The sequence below is a fragment of the Camelus ferus genome, chromosome 18, assembly GCF_009834535.1.
Source record: "Camelus ferus isolate YT-003-E chromosome 18, BCGSAC_Cfer_1.0, whole genome shotgun sequence".
NCBI classification, from domain to species: domain Eukaryota; kingdom Metazoa; phylum Chordata; class Mammalia; order Artiodactyla; family Camelidae; genus Camelus; species Camelus ferus.
In genome coordinates, this window is record NC_045713.1 from 17940427 (window position 1) to 17961748 (window position 21322).

Genomic DNA, 21322 nt, shown 5'->3' on the forward strand with positions numbered 1-21322 from the left:
TTCGTTGTTTTTTTCAGGGTTGTTTTCTTGTTCTTTTGTTTGAAACAAATTCCAGTCTTTTCATTTTGTTTAACTTTCTCTGTTTCTATTAACTTAGGGGAAACAGTTACTTATTCTGGTCTTGAAGAGGTGTTCTTATGTGGGGTCATCCCTATGCAGTCTGCATGTGCCCAGTAACTTTGGTGGTTCATCCATATTGCAGTGTTTGACAAGATTTCTTTCCTTTATAAGACTAAGTTTTATTCCATTGTTTATCTGTTCATTTGTCCATGACATTTGGTTTGCTTCCACCTCTTGGCTATTGTGAATAATGTTGCAGTTAACACAGAGTGCAAGTATCTCTCTGAGACCCTGCTTTTGATTTCTTCAGATATATTTCTGGAAGGAGAATTAATTGTTGGATCATGTGGTAATTCCATTTTTAATTTTTTGAGGAACAATAATACTGTTTTCTATAATAGTTGCACCATTTTACAGTTCCACCATCAGTGCACAATGGTTTCATTTCTTCTACACCTTTGCCGACACTTGTTAAAGTCAAAAAAAAAATAGAAGCTATCTTAATGGATGTGAAGTTATATCTCATTGTGGATTTGTTTTGTATTTCTCTAATGGTTAGTGATGTTGAACATATTTTCACATGCTTGTTTCACCATTTGTATTCATCTTTGGACAACTGTCTATTCAAATTTTTTGCCCATTTAAAATTTGTTTATTAACTTTTGTTGAGTTACAGGAATTATTTATATATTCTGGATATTAAATCCCTAACCAATGTGGTTTGAAAATGGTATCCCATTACATAAGTTTTTTACTTTTTACTCTGATTATGTATTTTGATTGTACAAAAGTTTTTAAGTTTGATGTAGTACCATTTGTTTATTTTTGCTTTTGTTGCCCGTGTTTTTGCTGTCTTAAAGAAATCATTGCCAAATCCAATCTCTTTGTTTTCTTCTAGTATTTTTATAATTTTGAGTCAAAAATTTGGGTCTTTAATTGACTGTGAGTTAATTTTTTATATGGTGTAAGATAAGGTGCCAACTTCATTTTTTTTTTTTTTTTTTTGCCTGTTGATAATCAGTTTCTCTAGCAACATATGTTGAAGAAATTTTCCTTTTCCAATTTAGTTGTCTTGGCACTTTTGTTGAAGATTATTTGACCAAGTACATGTGGATTAATTCTGGGCTTAAGACCAGTTAATTCCACTGGTCTCTATGTCTTCTTTATGCTAGTACCAATCTGCTTTGATAACTGTACATTTGTAATATATTTTGAATTCAGGAAGTGTAAAACCTCCAACTTTGTTCTTCTTTTTCAAGATGTTTTTGACTATTAAGGTCTCTTGAGATTTCACATGAAATTTTTGGATGGATTTTTATATTCCTTCAAAACATGCCATTGGGATGTAGATAAGAATTGTATGAAGTTCGTAGATCACTTTGGGTAATAAAATATCTTAACAATATTAGGTCTTCTGATTCATGAATATGAGATGTATTTCCATTTGTTTGTTTATCTTTTAATTTCTTTCAGCAACATTGTGTTGTTTTCAGTATTTAAGTCCCTCTTTGGTTAGGTTTATTCCTAAGTATTTTATTATTTTTAATATTATTGCAAATGTAATTGTTTTCTTAATTTTCTTTCTGTGTTGATCAGGTAGTGTATAAAAATGCAACTGATTTTTATGAGTCGATTTTGTATCCTGTAACTTTATTGAATTAATTTATTACTTTAAACAGTGTTTTTGTGAAATCTTTAGAGTTTTTCTACATGTAATACCATGTCACACCACATTAACAAAATGAAGAATAAAAAGTATATAGTCATCTCAATAGATGGAAAAAAAGCTTTTGGAAAAATTCAACATATATTCATGATAAAAACTCTCAACAAAGTTGGTATGGAAGGAACATACCTCAACATAATAAAGGTCATATATGACAAGCCTGCAGCTAACATCATATTCAATGGTGAAAAGCTGAAAGCATTTCCTCTAAGATCAGGAACAAGACAAGAATGGCCAATCTCACCACGTTTATTCAACATTGTATTGGAGGTTCTAGTCAGAGCAAACAGACAAGAAAAAGAAAGAAAAGGATTCCAAATTGAAAAGAAAAAGTAAAACAGTCATTATTTGAAGATGACATGATGTTATATAAAGGAAGACCTAAAGATTCCACCAAAATACCACTAGAACTAATAAATTAATTTCGTAAATTTGCAGGATACAAAATTAATATACAGAAATGTGTTACATTTCTATACACAAATAATGGCCTACCAGAAAGAGAAACTAAGAAAACAATCCCATTTACAATTGCATCAAAAGGACTAAAATAACCAGAAATAAACTTAATCAAGGGGTTGAAAAATTTGCACACTGAAAACTGTAAGAAATTAATGAAAGAAATCGAAAAAGACACAAATAAATGGGAAGATATTCCATTCTCATGGATTGGAAAAATTAATATTTTTTAGGTGTCCCTACTACCTAAATCAATATACAGATTTAATGAAATCCCTATCAAAATTCCAATGGAAGTTTTCACAGAAATAGAAAAATCTTCAAGCTCATGTGGAACCATAAAGATCTTGATTAGCCACAGCAATCTCAGGAAAGAAGACCAAAGCTGGAGTATCATGCTTCCTGATTTCAAATTATAACAAAGTTATCATAATGAAAACAGTGTGGTATTGGCATAAAAACAGACACAGAGATAAATGGAACAGAATATAGAGCCCAGAAGTAAACCCATGCTTATATGCTTAATTAATTTAACACAAAGGATCCAAGAATATACAATGAGGAAAGAGCAGTTTCTTCAATAAATCGTGATGGGGAAACTGGACAGCCACATGTGTAAGAATGAAACTGGACCACTATCTTACATGATATACAAAAATTAACTCAAAATGAATTAAAGACTTGAATGTAAGGCCTGAAACCATAAAGCTCCTAGAAGAAAATACAGGCAGTAAGTTCCTCGACATTGGTTTTGGTGATTTTTTTTTTTTAATGGAGATACTGGGGATAGAACCTAGGACCTCATGCATGCTAAGCATACACTCTACCACTGAGCTATTCCCCTCCCCTTTTGGTGATGATTTTTTGAATTTGACATCAAAAATAAACAAGTAGAACTACATCAAATTAATAAGCTCTGCACAGAACAGGAAACTATCAACAGGATGAAAGGGTAACGTATGGAATGGGAAAGAATATTTGCAAATTATATATCTGATAAGTGGTTAATATCCAAAATATCTAAAGAACTCATGTGACTCATAGTAAAAAAGCAAACAAATCCAATTAAATAATGGAAAAGCAACTGAACAGATATTTTTCCAAGGAAGACACCCAGATGGCCAACACACACATGAAAACTTGCTCAACGTCATCAATCATCAGGGAAATGCAAATCAAAGTCACAATAAGATATCACCTCGCAGTTGTTAAAATGACTACTATTGAAAAGACAAGAAATAACAAATGTTGGCGACGATGTAGAGAAAAGGAAACCCTTGTGCACTATTGATGGGTGTGGAAATTCATAGAGCCACTATGGAAAACAGTATGGAGTTTCCTCAAATAATTAAAAACAGAAATGCCATATGATCCAGCAATTCCATTTCTGGGTATTTCTCCAAAGAAACTGAAAACATCAATGTAAAAAGATATCTGTTCATTGCCTGTGCATTGCAGCATTATTTACAATAATCAAGACATGGAAGGAATCTAAGCATCCATCAATGGATGAATGGATAAAGAAGATTTGGCATGTGTGTTATGTACTCACTAGAATATTATTCAACTATAAAAAGAATGAAATCTCACCATTTATGACAACAAGGATGGACCTTATGTGAAATAAGTCAGACTCGAGAAAGATAAATACCATATGATCTCACTTATATTTGGAATCTAAAAGACAAACAAACAAAAATCTGAATTCACAGATAAAGTGGATGGTTCCCAGTGGCAGGGGTGGAGAGTGGGCAAAATGGGTGAAGGTGTCAAAAGGCACAAATTTCCAGTTATAAGACAAATAAGTCCTAAGGATATAATGTACAGCATGGTGACTGTAGTTAATAATACTGTATTGTATAGTTGAAAGGTACTAAGAGAGTAGATCCAAAAAGATCTCATCCCAAGAAAAAAACTGTAACTGTGGTGATGGATGTTAACTAGACTTATTGTGGTGATCATTCTACAATATATACAAATATTGAATCATGTTGTACACTAGAAACTAATATGCTACTTATATCTCAATTTAAAAAAATATTTTTAAAATGCCATCTGTGAACAGATAGTTTTACTTATTCCTTTCTGATTTGAATGCTTTTTGTTTCTTTTTTATGTTGATTTCCATTTTTCTATATAGAATTATTTATTAATATACTTTATACAACATTTTGATTAATTATTATAGTTACAGTTTTATTACTTTTAAAAGTAACTGAAGTTAAAAGTGATTTGCATATTACGTTTCAGGGTAAAGATAATGTGAGAAGAATAATATGTCTATCTAAACTTTCGTCTTTGTATTCCCCACAGCAAAATGCCTTGCTTTTAGACAGCAGTCAGTAGATAGCTTTCAGCTGTATGTGTGTTCTGACACTGACCCTTACAGCAATCAATTTGCACGTATTTACTGCCAAGTCATAAAATCCTAGGCAGGATAGATCCCTCATTTGAATAAATTTATTATGACATTCTTGTCTCTGTTATTTCCATAACAGAAATAAGAGTAACAGAGTAAGCCATATCGGTATAAGGAAGGATGATTAACACTGTTCTTATTTTCTAGGGGCTCTTACCTTTTGCTGTAGTAGGAAGTATGGATGAAGTGAAAGTTGGAAAAAGGATGGTCAGAGGCCGTCAGTACCCCTGGGGAGTTTTACAAGGTAAGTATAACAAAGATAAGCAGCCTTGCTCTGGGATGATTATGTTTAAATAATATATATAATTACAAAAATTATATAAATTATATAACCTATATTTGAAAATATAATTTTAACTTGAGTCATTATTGGTAACTTTTGCTAAACAGCAAGTTTCTAGTAAGGAGCACAGATTCTGTTTCATTTAAGCTAACGCTTATTTTGACTATAATTTATAATAGGACTTTTCTGGATGGTGCTTCAGGCAAAAATTCAGAGACTGGGCAGAACCCCCTCATTTACCTCCATCTGCCGTATCTTTCTATGCACAAACCATCACGTTCAGAATGTTGAAAAGTGCTTTTAACAAAAGAACTTTGAACAACGCTGAAGCACAAATACTAGTACTTAAAACCTGTTACATAAATTACTACCTAATTTATAAAGTATTTTAAATGGTCACTAGAAAAAAGGACGGTAAACTATTTTTAAAATAAAGAAATACAACTTAACTCTGGATAAACTATACCTAGATATTTATATTAGGTACCTAGCATCACAGTGAGTTGGAATATTGTAATCGCAGTCTTTTATGTCTGGGTCATATATTTGTGATAATAACTATTGGGGACCGGATTATCTCTATCTGTACTAGTTTCCAGGTGCTATTTTCAATTAATATATTATACATTTTAAAATTTATGAAATATACTTAAAACAACATATTTTAATGAATACTACATTTGGTTACAATATTATACACAATACAAAATATAGTGTGATCAGTCTTTTGGATATGACCAACAAAGGAGAGAGCCATGTAAATTCACTGAGTGATTTTGAAAATTGACTAATTCGTTCTAATAAATATGGTGTATAAATGGAATTTAGTAACTAAATCATGCACAATTGTTAAGGCCTTTACATTAGCAGAATTTACGTTAATAAAGTTATTTGCTTTAGTGAAATTATATTCTTTGTTAGCACACTGTAAAATATCTTGAGACTACTTTGAAAAATACTAACATAATTATTAATGAAAACGTATGCCACATTCTAATATAACATGTTATTTCATTGTTTCTTATTTATTCTTTTTCTAGTAAATTTAAAGGAAGTTTCCTGGTCTATAAATAAGCTCTACGTGTATTTGGTATATACCATATGACCATAGTTACATGGTTAAAGGAATTACAGCTATTAATCAGAATGATCTCTTAGCTGTTACTTGAAATGTGTTTTTTCAAGCCTGCATTCATTCAATAATACTTAATCAGAGTGACAGGGATTGATAAAAAGTGTGGCTTTATTATTTTTCTGCCTAGTGGAAAATGAAAATCACTGTGACTTTGTTAAGCTCCGGGACATGCTTCTTTGTACAAATACAGAAGACTTGAAAGAACAAACCCACACTCAGCACTATGAACGTTATAGGTGCTGCAAACTTCAGAAAATGGGCTTTCCTGACGTGGGTCCAGACAACCAGCCTGTTAGGTGAGTGGAGTTCTTGCCAGAACAAGCTGATGAGTGACTTAGAAACCCCCTACAACCCTGAGACGCAATTATTTGGGAATGAGAATAGCTGTACTTCTAACATCCTGGGCCATCCTGAATTTTATGTTCTTTAATCATCCTCAGACTTAGATGGAGAGAGTTAATAGGAGCAATGTAACAATGAGCAAAGGCTCATCTATACGCACCCAATAGGTGTGCATGCTGAAATGTGTATCCAAAAGAAAAACTCAATTTTATATGAAACAGAAGCTCAGGAAGGAGATTTGCAAATATTAGTAAAAACTGGCATAAGATGACAAAGGATACTGAGAAGGATGGCAAAGGATATTGAGGATTGGATGAAGCAAAGAGGAAAGGCAGCAGTGTAACATTATGGTATTGCTGAACCCAAGTTCATGCGCCAAATACTGAGGCCAAACAAACCAAAAAGTTGGAGTTTAGAGCAGAGGAGGATTTACTGCAAGGGCCATGCAAGGAGAATAGGTGGCTTGTGCTCAAAAAGACCTGAACTCTCCGATGGGTTTCAGGAGGAAGTTTTTATAGGCAAAATTTGGGGGGAGGGCTGCAGGGTGTGTAACCCCCCTCTGATTGGTTGGCGGTGAGAAAACAGGGTGGTGTTCAATCATCAGTTCCAATCAGTCTGGGGTCCACATGCTTGTGCTCAGCCTGAAGTTATCATCTTCCACCTGGGTGGGGTCCTTAGTTCCTGTAGAAGAACTCAAAGATCTGTATGAAACCTTATTAGTAACTGTTTGAATCTGCCCTTTGAAACCCAGGGAAGGTCTAGGAGGCTGAAAGCCTCTTCCCTACAAACAAGAAACTGGGGGACACAGAAAGGCTTTTGTGCCAGGGAGGGCCCACAGCATTCTGCTCGGTTTTAGTCCCCTTTCTTCTTTGATACCCCTCAATCCTGAGGGGAACAGGTGTTGGACAAGCAAGAGAATAACATTTTGGATAGAGAGTTCAATTGTAAACTCAGCAGAGGAACTCGGTTTTTGGGGGACTGGATTTCAATGGAAGTGAAGTGAAAATAGTTTGAGGGCAGGTGTACTTAGCTATACTGAGGAGAGATAGGATTTGTGCTGCAAAAGTATGACAGTGTAGAACAATCTAGTTATATTTAGTTATGGAACTCTGAAGACAACCAAAATTGAACCAGCTATCTTAAATGAATCCTATTTTGAAAAATGCCTCCCTTATTTTTATTATTTTGAGAACCTCATAAATTAGAAGTTTCCTCAAATTTTGCTGTTAGAAGATGTGAAGAAGTATGATATAATGAAAAATGGTAGGAGAAAGAAATCACTGACACAGTGCTTCAAAATTCAAGTATGTTCTATGTATACACTCTCTATAGTCATATTTAATATGGTACCTCACTTTTTAACATCTCATGATATGGACATTTTCATTCTATACGTGAGAGAATACTGATAAATGTTCTCATATGTGACTTAACATACAATATATATTTTACACGTTTATTTATATTAACATTTTAATATACTGGTAATACAAATTTCTTTTTAGTTTTCAAGAGATCTATGAAGCCAAAAGGCAGGAGTTCTTTGATCAGTGTCAGAGGGAAGAAGAAGAGTTGAAACAGAAATTTATGCAGCGAGTAAAGGAGAAAGAAGCAGCATTTAAAGAAGCTGAAAAAGAGGTAAATATTGCTAGTTGGATATAATTTGCATTCAAGTTTAGGTGAGTTGGGGGTTTTAAGCTCAAGAGTTTGGATGATTTTTTTGGAGGATACTTGCTATTCTTCAAAAAGTAGCTGTTTACCATATATGTTTTGAATACAGCCTTTAAAAATTACAGTCTATAATGTCATTTTTTCTATAATACTTGGATAATTTGCTTTTTTATTTTTTTAAGTTGAAGTATAACTGACTTACAATATTATATTAGTTTCAGGTATATAACAGTGATTCAATATTTTTATACATTACAAAATGATCACCATGATGTCCTTGTTAATGTCTGTCACCATACAAAGCTATTACAGTATTTTTCACTCTGTTCCTCATGCTGTACATTAAATCCCCTGACATTTATTTTAAGTTTGTATCTCTTAATCTCCTTTACCTATTTCACTCATCCCCTAACTCCACTCTCTTCTGGCAGCCACCAGTTTGTTCTCTGTATCTACGAGTGTGTTTCTATTTTATTATGTTTGTTCATTTGAATTGTTTCTTAGATTCCATGTATATGTGAAATCATATGGTATTTGTCTCTCTCTATCTGACTTATTTCACTTAGTGTAATACGCTCCAGTTCCATCCATGTTGTTGCAAAAGGCAAGATTTCATTCTTTTCTCTGGCTGAGTAATATTTAATTGTATACATATACCACATTTTCTTTGTCCATCCATCTATTGGTGGTTAATGTTGCTTCCATGTCTTGGCTATTGTAAATAATGCTACAATGAACATAGGGGTGCATATATCTTTTCAAATTAAGTGTTTTGGTTTTCTTCAGAAAAGTAACCAGAAGAGGAATTACTGGATCATATGGTAGTTTTATTTTTAATTTTTTTATAGGAATCTCCATCCTGTTTTCCATAGTGGCTGTATCAATTTACATTCCCACCAACACTGCCCAGGTGTTCCCTTCTCTTCACATCTTTGTGAACTTGTTAAGTGTTGTCTTTTTGATAATAGCCATTTTGAAGGGTGTGAGGAGATATCTCATTGTGAATTTGACTTGCATTTCCCTGATGATCAGTGATATTGAGCATTTTTTCATGTACCTGGCAGTCACCTATCCTTCAACTTTGTTCTTTTCCTTCAATATTGTGTTGGTTATCCTGGATCTTTTGTTTTGCCATAAAACGTTAGAATCAGTTTGTCAATATCTATAAAATAAATTGCTGGGATTTTGATTAGGATGGCAATGAGTCTATAGATCAAGTTGAGAAGAGTTGACATCTTGACAACATTATCTTCCTATCCATAAGCATGAAATCTTTAGTTAGCTTTCTTCTCTAATTTTTTTCATCAAGCTTTTATAGTTTTCCTCATATGGATCTTGCATATATTTTGTTAGATTTATACAAGTATTTCTTTTTTGGGGTGCTAATGCAATTAGCATTGTGTTTTTTTACTTCAAATTCTACTTGTTCATTGCTGGTATATAGGAAAGCAATTAATCTTTGTATATTAACTTTGTATCTTGCCATCTTGCTATAATCTCCAATTTGTTCCAGGAGTTTTTGTCAATTCTTTTGGATTTTCTATGTAGATGATTACATTATCTGTGAACAAAGACAGTTTTATGTCTTTCTTCCCAATCTGTATATGTTTTATTTTCCTTCTCTTGCTTTTTTTGCATTAGCAAGGACTTCCAGTACAATGTTGAAAGGGAGTGGTGAGGGGGGACGGCTTTATCTTGAAACCGATTTGCAGGAAAACTTTTAGTCTCTCACTAGAGTAGTTAATTTTTAACATGTTTATGTAGTAAGATAAAGTTTAGCTTTCTCTGATTTCTACCCTCATGCTCCCATCTTTAAGTAAAAATTTTCTCAATGATTTTGCCATCATTTATAAATACCACATTCTCACATTGCCAGCCTCTCCAATCATTCTCCTTGCCTTTGTACCTAGATGCTCATTTGCTTCTTAGGTCCAAAAATGTAATTACCAGAGACAGCTGACTCCAGTAGAGATAAAAGTTATGTTTATTTGGAACCACGTACCTCAACCTTTGCTGCACACTAAAATCATCTAGGGAATTTTTAAAGCACAGAGTCTAGGTTTTAGCTCGAGACATTCTGATGTAATTGATCTGTGTGCAGCCTGAGCACTGGTAAATTTACAAGCTCACTGAGTGATTCTAATGGGCACCTAGGATTGAGAGCCACCAGTGTTAACACTGCACTTGAGTTCTTTACAGCCAAATAAGCCAGCTAATTAATATTGTGGCAGTAGAAGGCCCTAGCCTATTTGTTTTTCAGAAGGTTAAACTGCAAATAAGCCTGTTCTTTATAGTTTTACAGCAGATAAGCTCTATAGCTTTAAAAAAAAAACACACCTCCTTTGATGAATACAAGCAATCCTTATATGGCTGAATGTCACATCAAAGACCCATGCCTGTCTCTAATGGAATCTAAGGTGATATTATCTCCTTTACAGGGTTTTTTTGGTTTAAATCCCACAGATTAAATAAAAATTTGCAAGTAAATAAAAAAAGTAACTGAATAAGGGTTTTTTGGTTTCTTTCTATAATTATGCTAATTTCACTTCACATGGAAATTATTAGACTTTCAAAAGGTCTTTATCAATTGAAATCTCAACAAATGTTTCACAACCCATGCTATATTTTAATGTATGTATTTTTAGTGACTGAGGATCTATCAAATTTTATTTGAAGAAATTTGGGGGGAAAGGTAAAGTGAGAAAATATACCTCATAAGGAAAAGTAAAGTGTTTTACCAATTGAATGTTGCTTATAGCTGTGAGTTTTATTACATTTGATTCAATGGGGATACAGTTAAAATTAAAATTGGGAGAAACTTCATATACGAATTTTTACTTTAAACATGAATTTTTGAGACTGTTATTAAGATCAGGCTCTACTCTAATGATTTCTACCAGAAAAAAAGAACTGGGTTCCTGGGACTGTGCCACCATAGTGTGCTTTGAGTCACAACTGCAGATTTGTTTCACAGCTTCAGGACAAGTTTGAGCATCTTAAAAGAATCCAACAAGAGGAGACAATGAAACTTGAGGAGGAGAGAAGACAACTGGAAGAAGAAATCATAGATTTTTATAAAATGAAGACTGCCTCTGGATCACTGCAGACTCAGGTGTGCACCAATACAAAGAAGGACAAAGATCGTAAGAAATAGTCCTCTCTTGCCATTCTCCGTGTTGTCGAGCTCTGTAAGTCTTCAGCCTATTTTTCTGTGAGATGTTCCTCATAGCACTTACCTCTGATTGCAGTTTTGCTAAGTTTTAAAATTTGTTTGCCGATCCTGTATTTTCCCCAATTAGACTGTGAACTCCTTGAGAGCAGCTACCTTGACCATCTTGTTAGATGCTGTATCCTCAGTGTTTAGAACAAGACTAGCAGAGAATTGGCACTCACTCAATATTTGCTGAAATGAAGGAAAAATCAAAGAAATATATAGAACAGTGTAAAAAGTGCTGATGAGCTGTGGACATTCTTTTACTATATACCCCAACTTGTGGCTCCAGTGCAGAAGTATATATATATATATATTTTCACATCTAAACAGAAGTAAAGGATTTCCCAGGGAGTCATAAGCATAAAATGTTATGTTATAAAAAGCAACTTCCTTAGGCTCATATTCCTTACCAAATTCTACTGATAATAATTTCTTGATAGCTTTTATTACAATAAAAGATTATTTCTCATTAGAACTCTCATGCTTTGATGTCAGACATTGTAAAATTAATATTAGAATAAAACTTCAAAAGTTAGAGCCAGAGAACAATGCGAACTGGGGATAACCTTTGGATGATAATACTATGCCTTATATATTTGGAGTATATGTTAAAACTAAAGTTACCAAAATCTTAGACGATAAGGTGGATATTTTTGCCATTTAAGGGGAAAGCATTCAGTCTGTCACAATTATGTATGAAGTGCGTACTTTTGTACAGGCTGAGAGGGTTCCCTTCCGTTTGTAGTTTCCTCAAAGTTGAAATGTGAATGTTGAATTTTGACATATATTAAGATGATCATATGGTTTTCTTATTTAGTTCATTGATTGTTTTTTGAATGTTAAACCAAGATTGCATTTATATATTCCTTGTTCTTACTGTCAACATTTTATTAAGGATTATTGTTCATTAGGGATATTAGTCTGAACTTTTGTTTTCTTGGAACATCATTTTTGGCTTCTGGTATTAGGATTATTTTAAATTTGTAAAATGAGATGGGAAGAGTTCCCTCCTACTCTCATTTCTAAAGGAGGCTGTCTAAGATTAGCATTTTACTATTATATTTTTAATAGAATTAACCAGTAAAACCATCTGGCCTGAGGTTTTCTTCACTGGGCAGTTTTTTTTTTACTACAAATACAATTATCATACAGGTCTCAGGCTCTTCATCATTTCTCTTTCTTATTGAGTTAGTTTTACTAAGATTTGTTTTTCAAGAAATATGTTCATGTAACCTGTCAAATGTATTGACATAATGTTGTTTACAGTAACTCATTATTATTCTTTTAATATCTGAGCATTTACGATGATCTCACTGATGCTAGTAATTTGTGGGGTTTTCCCTTTTTTCTACTTAATATTTCTTGCTAATTTTATATTAATGTTTTCAAGAAATTAAATGTTGGCTTTTTTGGTTGTTGCTTCTTATATCTTTCTGCACTTACCTTTATTATTTCCCTTCTTCAATGTACTTTGGGTTATTTTGTTCTTTTTCCTAGCTTCTTAAGGTAGACTCTAGACTACTGATGTAAACATTTCATTTCTATTACAGGCTTTTGAAGCCATAAATATTCTTCTGAGCACTTCTGTAGATGCATCTCATAAAATTTTATGTTATTTTTGTGCTATTTTACTTGAAATAACATGTTACTACTGTTAAGGTGGCAATGCTGTATAACAGCGTTCCCAGTGAGGGAACTAAAATCTCTCATTGCGCTTATAAAATAATTAAGTATATCACAGTCTAAACTTTCATGAATTGAACTTGAAATGAATTGAAGGTAGGGAGGGATACGGAAGGAAATACTGACTCAAAGTTAACAAAAAAAGACAAATAAATAATGTAAACATGCATTAAAACTTAAGTTCCAACTCTTTGCCATCTACTTGAAATTTATACACCTCATCTGCCACGAAAAAGAAGATCATTGAAGAGGATGTATTTGGAGAAATAGACATCAATTGAAATAAGTGGATTTTCCCAAATTACTTCCCTTCCAAAGTTGGAAAGGAAAAACCTGAAATAGTGAAAAAGTTTGAAGACAATGAAGAAAGAAATATATCAAAGCAATCTAAAAAAGTCAATGTTAGAAAACACATAAAGTGTGATATTATTGATTTAAGGGACATAGGGATAAAGAAAGAAAGAAAGAAAGATATCTGAAGATAGCAGAAAGGTCAGGATTTTTGGATGCCAGTCTTGTTCTTGGCTACTCCTGAGAACGTCTCCAGCCTCAAGGCAAACAAACATTCCTGTCACTCATTGAAAGTGACAGTGCTGACAAGACTTTTAAGAGCCCTCTTTATGTCCTTGTTCCTTAGAGAGTAAATAAATGGATTCAGCATTGGAGTGACCACAGTGTACATCACAGAGGCTATTGCACTGGCTCTGGAATTTTGGGTAGCGGCAGAACTGAGGTACACCCCAAGACCTGTGCCATAACACAAGGAAACAATGGAAAGATGAGACCCGCAGGTGGAAAATGCCTTATACTTCCCGCTTGTTGATGTAATTCTCAGTATGGAGGAGAAAATACGAGAATAAGAAACAATAATGCCAGAAAGGGGGATAATGCCCAACAGCCCAGTGGCAAAATACATCTCTATGACATTGAGGAGAGTGTCAGAACAGGCAAGTTGGATAACCTGATTGATTTCACAGAAGAAATGGGGGATCTCCAAGTCAGTACAAAAGGAAAGCCGCAACACCAGTAAACCACGTAGCAAAGCGTCCAGGACACTCAATGTCCAAGATGCCAGCAAGAGCAAGCCACAGAGATGGGGGTTCATAATGGCTGTGTAGTGCAGTGGATGGCAGATGGCTACGAACCGGTCATAGGCCATCACAGAGAGGAGGAAAATGTCCAGTTCTGCAAAAAGGATGAAAAAATACATCTGGGTGAGGCAGCCTTTGTAGGTGATGCTTTTGTTCTGGATGTGGATGTTCAGCAGCATCTTTGGGATGGTGGTGGAGGTGAAACAGATGTCTGAAAAATACAAGTTGGAGAGGAAGAAGTACATGGGCGTGTGGAGGTGGGAGTCAAAGAGGGTGGTGAGAATGATGAGCAGGTTTCCAGCAAAAGTAATCAGGTACATGAAGAGGAAAAGCCAAAAGAGGAGAGGCTGCATCTCTGCCTCTTCTGACAGTCCGAGGAGAATAAATTCTGAAAACTGTGTGTGATTTTCTTGTTCCATATAGCTGGTGTGACTGTCTTGAACGATGCAATAAAAAATACAAACAGACATTATCAACCAACGGAATTAGTATTGATTATATTTTTCATGTTATATAAATAAATGTTAATATTACAGTTTACACATAAAATAAATACATCCCTGTGTTTTGTCAATGGATCATGGTTAGTTTAGCTGAAAAATTCAGAGGATTAAAAAATGCAGCCAATCTCTTTCTGCCACCATCCCCACTCCAGTTTACAATCTGGGCCCTAGTCATATCTTATCCCTCAAAACCAGCATGATTTCTACCATTTCTCTGAGATAGGATTATCTAGCTCCTTGCTCTTCAAAGTCACCCACGGAACCACAGCCCCAGCATCATCTGGAAAACTTGATAGAAATGCAGAATTATATAAGAAATCTTACATAAAGCTTATGGATAATAAGAATGCAGCCACGGTTCTAATCAGCTTATGTTTGTCAATTCATTTGATGCTCATAGTGCTACAAGGTAGACAAATTACCAGTTGCTGGTTGTTTAAAACAACAGCAATATATTTCCTTACAGTTCCGCAGAAATTTGAAATTAGTTTCTCTGAGCTAAAGTCAAATTGTTGCTATGGCTGGCTCCTTCTGGAGGCTCTGGCGGGGGATCTGTCTTTTCCAGTTTCTGGAGCCTGTCTATAGATTCTTTGGACTTTTACTCACATTCCTCTGAGCTCTTGTTTCCATCATCTCACGGCCTCTGTCTCCTTGATCTCCTGCCTCCCTTATAAGGAACACTACAATTAGACTGGGCTCACCCAGACAACCCAGAGTAATCTCCCCATCTCAAAATTCTTGACATAGTCTTAACATAGTCACATCTGCAAAACGCTTTTTTGCCATAGAAGGTATATTCACAGGTTCTGGGGATGTGGACCTGGATATCTTTGGGGGACATTATTTAACCTGTCAGAAGGCATGATGCAGAAGGGAAAGTAAACATAGAGCATATACATGGACATGAAAAGATGAGAAATGACAGTGATATAAACATAAACTATTAAACACTACTGTTGTATAAGAAAGAACGTGTCTGGTTATGGTTATGGGTTGCTAAGGTGGAGCGTCAAAAAACCCTTATAGTTCCACAATTGATAGGAGTGTCCTAGTATGCTAATGATGTGACTTAGGTTGGGCCTTTGGATGGCTTCTGGATGGGGGCTGGTCATCAACAAATCCATAGAATTAGACGCTTGGGGCTTTGAGCCATCACAATTTCCAGGGAGGTGAAGGAGGCTGGAGACTGGGTTCAAGTACATGGCCGATGATTTAATTAAGCATGCCTATGTAATGAGACCCCAATAAAATCTCTGGACACCAGTGATCAGAAAACCTTCCTGGTTAGTGAACACACTGAAAAGCCAGGAGGGTGTCCCACCCTGATATGATAGGTAGGGCAGGAAAGCTCTGCATTTGGAACCTTTTCAGACTTCACTCTGTGTCCCTTCATCTGACTCTTGCTGCGTTGTATCCTTTTTAATAAAACGATAATCATTAGGGTAGTGTTTTCGTGAGTTCTGTATGTTGTTTTCATGACTTATTGAACCTGATGAGTTCTAGAGATTTCCAGAATTTGTAGCTAGTTGGTCATAAATGTAGGTGGCCCAGGGAACCCCTGAATCTGAGGCTTGTATGTGAAGTAGGGACAGTCTCATGGGAGACTGTACCTTTAAACCTGTGGAGTCGGACACTAATTCTGGGTGGTTGGTGGCAGACTTGAATTGTTCAGCCAGTTGGGGTTGAAACAGAATAACTATATATGCTTTATTTCATAGCACTTCTCTGAGAAAGGGCTTATTATCAGCCTTTTATAAGATATGTGTGGTTGGCAGAATTCCAAGGTGGCCTCCCTGACCTTCACCTCCCAGCATTACTGCCATGATTAAGTCATATAACATGACAACAAGGATTTTGTGGATATTATTTAAGTTACTATCAGTTAAGGTAGAGAGACATCTGAGTGAGTGTGAACTGATGACTTGAGCCCTTTAAAAGCAGTTACTTGTGACTGGTAACAGAAAAGGAAATCAGGGCACTTCTAAAGGTGGCTGGATGCACTGTGGCTGGCTTGAAGATTGCGGGGCCAAGCAGTGAGGAACATGGGTGGTCTCCAGGAACCAAGAGCAGCCCTAAGCCAACAACCAGTAAGGATGTTGGGACCACAGTCCTACAACTGCATGTAATTAAATTCTGCCTTCCACATGAATGAACTTGGAAGGAAGTCCCCTGGAGCCTCAAGATGAGAACTCCGGCCAGCCAACACCTGGATTTCAGCTTCGGGAGACCCTGAGCAGAGAACCTTGTCAATCCCACCCAGAGTGCTAGCCTACGGGACTGTGAGATCATGAGTGCTGTTTTAAACTGCTACGTTTGTGATAATTTGTGCCACAGCAATAGGAAACTAATACACTGTGACTTAGTATCCTGAGGTCATTGGGATAAAGGCATGCAGCTAAAGCCATGATAGGTGGATGCTGACAACTCAAGGTCTAGTGGTTGTCAAAAGTTGTTGTCCACTTTCCTAAGGTAGCAGATGGAATATACAAGTATCCTTAGAAATCCAAGTCACCATGGGAACCATAAAACCACGGCAAAGGAGGTCAGAGAGAAAACACAAACGCTTCTGAAGTCGCAGTTGCTGGGACTGCGGCTACTGGTTGAAAACCCCTCATTTCCGTATTATTCTGGGAAGGCTGAACAATGGTACCACTCACAGGAAAAATCTAGGAGTGTAGGTAGCAATGCAACTTCTCATTCACTGCTCAGAGTGACCGATGGCTGAGAAGCTACCTCTGGCACCCCCTGCATGTGTCAAGGCCACCAGAAGCCCCAGAATCATCAGCAGTGGGGGTATGAAAGAGTCTTTGTTTGTTGATGTTTTGTTCTACTTTTTTGCTGAATTAGTTTAGTAGCTGAAATAATTTTTAGTTGATTTTTTTTTCTTTTTCTTTCTTTCTTTCCTTTTATTTTTTTTTTTTTCTTTGCAGGGGGGAGGTAATTAGGTTTATTTATTTATTTGATTTTTCTGTGGAGGTACTAGGGATTGAACCCAGTACCTCAGGCATGCTAGGCATGCGCTCTACCACCTGAGCTATACCCTCCCCCCTGAAAGAGTCTTAAGGTCACTTAGACCAATGATTTTCACCGGGGGATACATGGCAACGTCTAGAGACGTTTTGGGTTGTCACTGTTAAAACAGTCCAGGCATACTGCTCAACGTTTTACAATAAACACAGCAGCCCCCTATAATAAAGAAAAATCCATCCCCAAATGTTCAGAGTGTCACAGTGAGAAACTCTAATTTAAATAAATGTTTTGATAATAAATAATAAATACTGAGGTCCAGACATGTGAAGTAAACTGCGAGGGTCACATAACATGCAAGATTAATATTCTCCTCCTTTACCAAGTGGAAGACTGGAGCTCTGATGCTGCCCTGGCCCTGTTCCCTGCAGAAGGGGGACCAAGTCCAGGTAGGAGGAAAAGAAAGCCCGCAGGACAAGATCTATGCATTTGAGGGGGACTGTCTGAACATACTCTGGGCACACTGAATTTTTAAATAAGAAGAGTGATTAAGGATCCATACTGAAGGACCTGCAGATGGCATGCACACACACACACACACACACACACACACACACACACACACACCTATTGTTACTTAGCCAGTGTTCACAGATGTCCAACACTGACCACTGAGCACAGGAACTTAGCAATCCCTGATTTTGAATTCTGGTTCCCCAACTATGAACAAATATTTGGCAATGCTGGCTTACTCTTGTGCATTTTATCTCTCAGCACATCAATTATTTTCCCACTGCTTATATCCCATCTCTGCGGTCTCTCATCATCTCTCGCTCTGCAATCACAGGAGGCTAACATGTCTCCAGCACAATCACTGCTTTGGCCCCAGAGAGAGCTTTCTTTATTCCAGAACACAGTTAATTGTTCAATTTAGAGTAATCCCTGATAGTTATTTCCTGAATGAGTTTGAATAGAAATTGTTAATAATGAAAGAGAAACAGAGAAACAAAAGGAAAGGCTAAAATGAATGTGGAAAACAAACAGGAGACAATGGAGGGGAAAGGGCAGCCCATGCTACTGAACTGAAAGCCAAAGCAAATAACCCATATTGCAAAACAATAGGCCACAAGTGATGCTAAAGCTATTTCCAAGTCTAGAGTCATAAAACTGGAAGGACTTGGCACTGTTGAACTTTTACCTCTTGACCTCTGTTAGGCACCTTGGAGTAAATGCCATTAAAAGGGGACCGTCCCTCCATATCTCATTTTTTTCTGCACTTACAAAGATGTTCTGGCTTCCCAAGATGGTATCACTGAAGAATAAACTTTCCCTGATTCTTGTTGTGCTTCTTTTGTGAACAGCTGTTAAGGACGGGAGCTCTGCCCCCAGAAAGGGCAGGAAGGCAGAGTCACTCATCAGATCTTGGGGAGATACAGTTGTGCTTTCTCTGTTACTGATTAAACCAAATTGCCAAAGATGTACGAAAAAGAAAACCACTACAATATCTGAGGTTTCCAGGATCGAATCCTCACTGTGCCTCATTAAGTAAACTGCTTCACTGTTACTCTGTTCTCTGAGGACTGTAATTCTCTAGACGCTAAGCAGCTAAAAAAAAAGTAGATTTGGTTTTGGCGTCATGCCTCCCCAGTGTATGTCTCCTCACCAGTGTCAGGATTATTCCCTTAGATGCTGTCTGTGGGGAGCAGGCTATCAGAAGGCCCCATTTATATTTAAGTGAAGCATCATTATAGACCTGAAGCAAAGGGTTGGACAAAGTCAGCTGAGTCCCCCAGGCTTTGACTCAGAAATTTGAAAATCATTTAAAAATGTAAAAATCGTAAATCTTTCATTGTGCCTGTGTTATTTCTACGTTAGCTACCTGAAGGACCTTTGCTGCTCCTTCAGCTAAGGGATATTAATAACCACTGTTTACATTTTTTTATCTTATCATTTTCTCGTACACATACTGAATAAAAATGGGATTTCTAAATACAGAGTCTAAATACAAACTCTTCAGAAGAAAGTCTAATGTACATTTTCCAACATTGTTCATTCTCAGAAGATCAAAATAGTCTAATAAATGGAAATGGGTCTCTAAATACTTGCCCACTTCTGGACATTTGTTCTCTTTCTAAGTTTTCTTTATGACAATATTGTGTTGATTGATTTTAATTTTATGTATTTTGTCTTAGAATAATCTTTAAGTATACCTTGCTCAGTCTTTAGGATTAAGATATTTCCTTGATCATATTCTTATAAATGATCATCTATTCCATGATTTTCATGCTGTTCAAGTGAGCATGCTGTCAAATTTTTGTGCCATATTTTTATTTATCTATCTTCATAAAATGCTTAAATATCGAGTAGAGAAAGTGGTATTTCTGTCTACAATAATTTTATTTCAAGTACCAGCTTACTCTTCCAGATAAATTTTAGAATGATCTAGCCTTGTTGCAAGAAAAATACTATGGAATTTACTGGCTATTCCATTAAAGTTAAAATTTAATTTGGAAAGAATTGACATATTTATTATGTTCAGATTCCCATTCTAATAACAAGAATTTGCCTTCAGATATTTCAGCCTTTTGGGAGGTAAGCTTTCCTGTAGTTTTGCAGGTTATGCTAATTTATTGATAACAATATTTTAATGTATCTTAGGTTTAATTCCTTGAAGGTATTTCCCACATTATATCTCTCATACTGCTATTATATTAGGAAACCTTTTGATTTTTTTGTATTTATGAAGCATCGTATTAGTTTTCAGGATTTGTCCCTTAATTTTTAAGATTTTTCCAAAATTGTATTTATCCTAAGAATATTAATTTATGAAGCCTATTTCACATTTGTCTTATTGCATTGGTTTGACATTTCAGAACACTGTTAATATTTATGGCAAGAATCAGGAGTTCTTGATGGCAAACTAAAGATGGCAGAGAATGCAGTGCACCTCCTCCCATGGGCACACTAAAATTGCAACTATTTACAAAGCAACTATCCATGATAGCAACCCAAAGACTAGCAGAAAAGATCTTCTGTACTTAAAAACATAAAGGAACCACAGAACCACAGTGAGTCAGGTAGGAAGGGCAGGGATGTGGTATAGTCCAGACACATACCCCCGGTTAGAGATGGTATTACAGAGGTTCTTCCAAAGGAGTGAGGGGTCCAAGCCCCACATTCAGCACCCCCATCTACACCAAGAAGATGAGCCTCAGAACATTTGGTTTTGAAAGCCAGTGGGGCTTACTTTGGGGAGAGCCAGAGGGCTGTGGGAAATAGAAACTCCACTCTTAAAGGGCACACACTAAATCTCACATGCTCCAAGAGCCAGTCGCAGTCATTTGAAAGAAGCTATTCAGGACATGAATAGGTAAGAGTTTCACCAAACTTTACAAAGATGGAGAAAGAAAAGCAAAATAGGAAGACAGAGGAATTTGTTTCAAACAAAAGAACAAGAAAAAAAAAAACAATGCTGAAAAAACAGCTAATGAAACAGAAATAAATAATTTACCAGATAAAGAATTTGTATGGAAACACAAATAGCCAAAGAAATCTTGAGAAAAAAAGAACAAAGTTGGCAGTACCACACTCTGTAACTTCAGACTATACTACAAAGGTACAGTAATTAAAACAGTATGAAAATAAATAAATAAAACAGTATGGTGTTACTGCAAAAACAGACACTTAGACACATAATAGAATAGATTCAAATGCTTTTCCTGCATCTATTGAGATGATCATGTGATTTTTATCCTTTGTTTTTTTAATG

At 35.8% G+C, this 21322-nt stretch overlaps 3 protein-coding genes across 4 annotated transcripts in view; 1 reads left to right on the forward strand and 2 right to left on the reverse strand.

The window, feature by feature from the left end:
* The window catches only part of SEPTIN14 (septin 14), a 28126-nt gene extending 16639 nt beyond the window's left edge, over positions 1–11487 (forward strand). For both annotated transcript variants that reach the window (XM_006181474.2, XM_032460384.1), the window contains 4 exons: positions 4812–4908; positions 6210–6378; positions 7930–8062; positions 11070–11487. In XM_006181474.2, the coding sequence (XP_006181536.1) occupies positions 4812–4908; positions 6210–6378; positions 7930–8062; positions 11070–11249 (579 nt within the window). In that variant the 3' untranslated portion in view covers positions 11250–11487. The remainder of the gene's footprint in view (positions 1–4811; positions 4909–6209; positions 6379–7929; positions 8063–11069) is intronic.
* Positions 1–21322, reverse strand: part of ZNF713 (zinc finger protein 713) — a 72831-nt gene that overhangs the window by 49160 nt on the left and 2349 nt on the right. The window lies entirely within an intron of this gene.
* LOC106729218 (olfactory receptor 7A17) lies at positions 13564–14573 on the reverse strand. The gene has a single exon (XM_014556600.2). The coding sequence runs from the start codon at positions 14551–14553 to the stop codon at positions 13564–13566; it is 990 nt and encodes a 329-aa protein (XP_014412086.2). The 5' UTR covers positions 14554–14573.

Coding starts and splice junctions, on each gene's coding strand:
- LOC106729218 (XM_014556600.2), bottom strand. CDS start 14,553: ATGTCTGTTTGTATTTTTTATTGCATCGTTCAAGACAGTCACACCAGC.